The sequence below is a fragment of the Aegilops tauschii genome, chromosome 2, assembly GCF_002575655.3.
Source record: "Aegilops tauschii subsp. strangulata cultivar AL8/78 chromosome 2, Aet v6.0, whole genome shotgun sequence".
In the NCBI taxonomy this organism is placed as follows: Eukaryota; Viridiplantae; Streptophyta; class Magnoliopsida; order Poales; family Poaceae; genus Aegilops; species Aegilops tauschii.
The window spans coordinates 38907831-38914043 of record NC_053036.3 but is presented as its reverse complement, the minus strand read 5'-3'; the positions used below and the strand labels follow the sequence as shown (position 1 = coordinate 38914043).

The 6213-nt window shown below is 43.6% G+C and overlaps 1 protein-coding gene across 1 annotated transcript; it reads left to right on the top strand.

Moving 5' to 3' along the window:
• The first annotated feature begins 1047 nt into the window (after positions 1-1047).
• Positions 1048-3095, top strand: LOC109761521 (uncharacterized). The gene is made up of 3 exons (XM_020320339.1): positions 1048-1593; positions 1987-2293; positions 3055-3095. Exons 1-3 carry the CDS (start codon positions 1048-1050, stop codon positions 3093-3095), a joined length of 894 nt encoding a protein of 297 aa, XP_020175928.1.
• Positions 3096-6213: the final 3118 nt, after the last annotated feature.

Genomic DNA, 6213 nt, shown 5'->3' with positions numbered 1-6213 from the left:
ATTATTTTTGGGACTAACCTATTGACCCAGAGCCCAGTGCCAGTTCCTGTTTTTTCCCTTGTTTCAGTGTTTCGAAGAAAAAGGAATATCAAACGGAGTCGAAACGGAATGAAACCTTCTGGAGAAGTTATTTTTGAAAGGAAAACAACCTGATAGACTTGGAGTGCACGTCAGGAAAGAAACGAGGGAGCCACGAGGTAGGGGGCGCGCCCTCCACCCTCGTGGGCCCCTCGTGGCTCCGCTGACGTATTTATTCCGCCTATATATATCCATATACCCTAAAACCTTCGGGGAACGGAATAGATCGGGAGTTCCGCCGCCGCAAGCCTCTGTAACCACCAAAAACCAATCGGGACCCTGTTCCGGCACCCTGGCGGAGGGGGGAACCCTCACCGGTGGCCATCTTCATCATCCCGGCGCTCTCCATGACGAGGAGGGAGTAGTTCACCCTCGGGGCTGAGGGTATGTACCAGTAGCTGTGTGTTTGATCTCTCTCTTGTGTTCTTGATTTGGCACGATCTTGATGTATCGCGAGCTTTGCTATTATAGTTGGATCTTATGTTTCTTCTCCCCTCTACTCTCTATTATACAAAGCAAAATAAGTGGATCTATTCTTAGGGATTACAAGGGAAACATAATAGCTATGGGAAGTAGAACAGTCGAATATTGTCCGGACGTCCAACAGCTGGTTGTAATAGAATGACTATCAACTTTTTTTTTTGAGGTGTAAATGACTATCAACTTTTTTTTAGCAACTCTCGTTAAATGTCTATCAACTATGATAAGGAAAGAGGCTCGTGCGGGCCTGTGCAGGAAGAGACGGTGTTAGGTAGTGTGGGCTTTGGCAGAGGATACGGCCCGCAAGCCCGCCCAAAGCCCGCACCTGCCGCGCCTTGAAATACATCGCCTTTGGCGCCCAACGCAACCGCCTCAACCAACAGCTTTCCTCGCCGGCTGGAGTCCCAACGAACCAAGAACCCCGGCCCTCCTCTCCCCACCGCGCAGGCGCAGCAGCCCACCGCATCCGCCCTCCGGCGCCGGCGACCGATGGACCGCTTCCAGGACGGGCACCACGTGCGGCTGCGGAGCCGCGTGCAGCGCACCTACCTCCACGCCGCCGACGACGGGGAGAGCGTCACGCTCAGCCAGCCCCGCGCCTCCATGAACGCGGCGTGGGCAGTGCACATCTACGACGGCGGAGACGGCGACGGCGAAGGAGACGGAGACGGCGATGGAGACCGCGACGGCGGTGGCCCGTACCTGCTCCTCCACAACGCCGCCTACGGCCGCTACCTCGCCGCCACGGCCAGGCCGGCGCGGCGCGGCCACAACGGCCTCCGCACGGAACTGCGCGACTACGATCAGCCGGAGGTGGAGGCCATCATGTGGCGGGCCGTCGTGTCGGACTTCGCGGACGACGTCGTCATGCTCCGCCATGTCGGCGGCAGCTACCTCCGCGCCAACGGCAAGTACCTCCCCTGGAACTCCGCCGGCGTCACCGTAGACGACAAGGCCAGCTCCATGATGTACTGGATCGTCGAGCCCATCCCCTTGAGAGAGGCGGGCATGCCTGCCATTCCTGGCCCGCTTCCGGTGAGCTCGCCATGAGCCCATGACCCGCTTCTTGAATTGCTTTCGGCGATTGCGAATTGTGTTAGTTTCTTTCAGTTGCAGATCTCCCGAACATAACTATGGTTAATGGTTGACTGCAGACTCCCCTAATAGACCTCTCCGCCATATTCACGCGCCGGGGAGCGGAACGGGAGATCCGAGGCGTCGAGCCCATCCCGGGAGAGGCGGCCATGCCTGCCGATCATAGCCCGGTGAGTTCGCCATGACCCCTTTCTTGAATTGCTCCTATCGATTGAGCGAATTAGATTATTCGGCGTCGTTCATTTGAACTGCAGTTCTGTTCTTGCCGAATTTTCGAGCAGTTCTTGATCTCCAGAACATAACCATGGTTGCTTCTCTGCGATTCAACTGCAGAATCGCCCGATATTCTCCGCCATATTTAGTTCTCCCGGACGGCGCATCCGGTTCGTGCTGGCGCTCGAGGACGGGCACTACCCCGAGGACCCCGAGGACGACGGCTGGCGCCAGTTCTGGTTCAGGGGGAGGTCCGCGTTCAGCCTGAGAGGCTACCTGGCGGCCCACATCGACGAGGACGACCCGAACATCGCCATGTGCGTCCGAGCGGGCCGCCATGGGAGGCTGACCCCGCTCGTCGTCGACCTGCCCAACGGTGGCTATGGTGGGACCCTTGAGATCGTCGTCTTCCTGGCCGGGACCCCTGGTGAGAGCCTCTCTCCATGCCCCAACTTCCTATGCACATATATCTCCTAATGGTGAATCTTTGACTGAATTTGTTACACACGACGTTCAGACTTTGGTATAGTTTACTGAAACTGTTGTGGTCTGAAGAACAGTTTACTGAAATTGTTATAGTCTGAAAAACAGTTATCTGAATCTGTTGAGGTCTGAAACTGTTGTAATCTTGTTGATTCATCTCTTTTCAGCCTTAACAGAGAAGATGGTGATCATATCCATTTGATTTAGCCCATTTTGCTTGTGTTTGAATAACCTCTGAACAAAATTCAGGTTCCAACTGTGGTAAATTAAATCTTGTTTCTGCACATGATTTGTATTCAGGTTTTGTACATGACCAGTCGTAATATTATGATACATTCTGTTAGAACCTGGGAATTGTCTGAAAGTAAAAGTAGTTGGATGGAAATAGTGTATTTATCAAAGCTAGTTGGACATTTCTGTTCTTGATTAAGATAATTCAGTTCGTCCATTCCATATGTTTGCCGCTAGTAGAAACTATGGAAGCTAAAAGGCCAAATCAAGTTCAGTCATCTCATTTCACCTTAGCAGAGAAGATACTAATAATTTTCTAAACCGTGAATAAAATTTAGGTCCAGTATCTTGCAATAGTGTATAAAATGTTTAGTTTCTTGCACATTATGTTGTTTCAGGTTTTTTGCTTCTTGATCTTTTTATTGATTATTATTGGTCTGCCGCCTAACTCGCACATAATTTCTGCTAATTCAGGCTACGACACGCTGCGATACCCGGCTGTCGATGCACAGTAGAGGAAGATCAGAGCGGGAGTCCCCACAGTTCACCTGTTCACAAGTTTCGCTGCCTCGGATATGATGGCGTCAACTTTTGCCTATAGATGGATAGATACAGATTCAGAAAACCCAGCAGGTCTCGATTCAGAACTACTGAAAGTGTTGCGACCAATGGCTGAACAATTTTGTAGTGATGCTGGAATGTAGTAGCTCTTCTGACATTCATCGTGTGATGTGACTGCCACGGCTTCGTAGACAAAGCGTTTCACTGTAGGGTACTTGCAATGAGTTGATGGTCCTGCAATTTTTTTTGGATCATGCATTTCACATAACTGGAAAATGTAGTAGCTTTTACAATGAGCTGACGGTCCTTAATTCCTTTTAGAATCGTTCTTCTGTTTTGTGTGTTTTTAGAATCCATGCAGTGCCTTAAAGCATACTCCCTCCATAACTTAATATAAGACGTTTTTTGGTACTATCGTTATTACAAAAAACATCTTATATTAAGTTATAGAGCAAGTAGTACATTACAACGGTTGTCATTTTACAGAATGAACCCATGCAACGCAGCCATGCTAACACGGTGAGGCGATTACCGCTTTTCATACACGGGCTTGGCAGACCAAAACAAATTGTTCATGGTGTAGTAAACACTGTCGTATCATCTGAGGCGAATAAGACTCGGTTTTGAAAGAGCAGCAGCCATGCCTTGTCACCTCCTGAGCTTAATTTTGGTGCCCGGCATGACTGCATTGTACCACAGGCAGAAATGAGGCCCCAACATTTCTTTCAGGCCAAAAGGGAAACGGAACCTAGATAATTAGGAGAAGGGAATTTTGTATCAAGTGACACATCACCAAAGAACAGTCCTGGGATTTCAACATTTGCAAGCTCATTACTTCAGTTTGCTGCTCCACAACAGCAGGCACCTTCTCTGCTAGGCAAAATGAAAAGGAAAAAAATACCATGAACTGCTTATATATGGCCATAACTGGCACATAGTATTTTTTTTTCTCACCAGATTTATCGTACTCATGAGCAGCAACAGTTGGCGACAAACGTGTTGCCTAGATTCTACTGAGTAGTACTCCCTCCGTCCGGAAATACTTGTCATCAAAATAGATAGAAAGAGATGTATGTAGAACTAAAATACATCTAAATACATCCCCTTTTATCCATTTCGATAACAAGTATTTCCGGACGGAGGGAGTACTAAGGTTCGTGAACACTGTACCCCAAACATGAGAACTTGGGGAAAAAATGCTATCTCAACGAAATGAAATAACATCCAGAAAATATGTTTTTCAAGTACAACTTGATATGTCCGGTGGTACAGCTCCAGCCAATATACAAAATTCCACAACCAAAACAAAGACTATCTTTCGGCAGTATATGTCCAGGAGCAAAGACTAGCAAAGAAGACATTTGATGGAAGTCTTGCTAACACAGGCATTGTAAATGAAATTATAAGCAAAAACAGAACATGTTCCCGAATTTTGAAAAAATAGTTCACGTATTTGCAATAAGTTTAAAAAAAAAGTGGACTTGAAAAAAGTTCATCATTTTTGAAATTAAAAAATGAATTTGGAAAAAGTTCATTGATTAGAAAAAATAAATCGTGAGATATTGAAAAATAGTTCGTAGATTTGAAAATGTTCATCCATTTTGAAAAAAAAATGTTCACTAATTAAAAAAACAAGAAATATAAAAACGTTCGGGGATTTTGGGGAAAAATTAATGGTAGTATTGCTACTGTCATATAACCTTTGTTTTAACTGCAAGTTGCCTGAATCTCTGATGTATCTGCAAGTCTGACTGAATCACTGAATATCTCATGTATTTTCTTGTTTAAGTTAGCTTATTTATTTTCTAATACTTGATGCAGGATGGTATTGACTGCCATAACTGACACATAGTATTTCTTTTTCTCACCAGGTTTATCTTACTCATGAGCAGCAACAGTATTAAGGTTCATGAACACTGCACCCCAAACATGAGAACTTGGGGAAAAAATGATATCTCAACGAAATGAAGTGTGTGTCACCATAACATCCATAAAATATGTTTTTCTAGTACAACTTGATATATCCGGTGGTACAGCTCCAGCCAATATACAAGATATTAAACCAAAATACAAAGACTACCTCTCGGCAGTATATGTCCAGGAGCAAAGACTAGCAAAGAAGACATCTGCAGGTAGTCATGCTAGCACAAGCATTGTTAATAAACTGATAAGCAAAAACAGAAAAACTTCGTGGATTTTGGAAGAAAAAAAAGTACGACGATTTGAAAAAGTTAATTAATTTTGAAAAATAATGTTCACGTATTTGACATAAGTTTGAAAAAAGTTTGTGCATTGGCAAAAATTTCATTTATTTCGAAATAAGAATAACATGAATTTATAAAAGTTCGTTGGTTTTGAAAAAAATACTAACTTGAAAAAAGTTCAACGATTTTGAAAATATAAAGTTCACGAATTTGAAAAAAAAATCAATTTAAAAAAATCACGACATTGAAAAAAGTTCACAGATTTTCAAAACAAAGTTCATGAATTTAAAAAAGTTCACAAATTTTGAAAATAAAAGAGAACAAGAGAAAGGAAAAAAGAAAGAAAAAACAAACAAAACAGGTCCAGAAAAACCTAAACGAACAAAAAGACAGAAATGGGATCCAGTTCCCATGCACAACGCCTTCAAGCGCCAGTTAACAAAATACTTGCGCGTTAACTGGCGCAGAGGAGCCGAATAGGAATTGGGAGGATTTGCCGAGCGAGCACAAGTAGAGACAGCGATAGCACATGTCTATTTTTCTGGTTTTTTTTCAGTTCCAATATTTATTTTTGTTTAATTTGAAAAAATTAATTTATACAAAAAACATTGTGAATAAAAATATGTTCAGACGACTTCAAAAAACATTAGTGTATTTAAAAAATGTTTGTGATTTCAAAATATATTCATGAATTTAGAAAAATGATAGCAGATTCAGAAAATGGCCGTAGATTCAGAAAAATGATCGCGAGAATTAAAAAAGTTCAGTGAATTTCGAAAAAGTTCACAAATTAAAAAAATCACGGATTTCAAACGATGTTTGTAGATTTTTTTTAGATTTTGAAAAAAGTTCATGAATTTTAAAACAT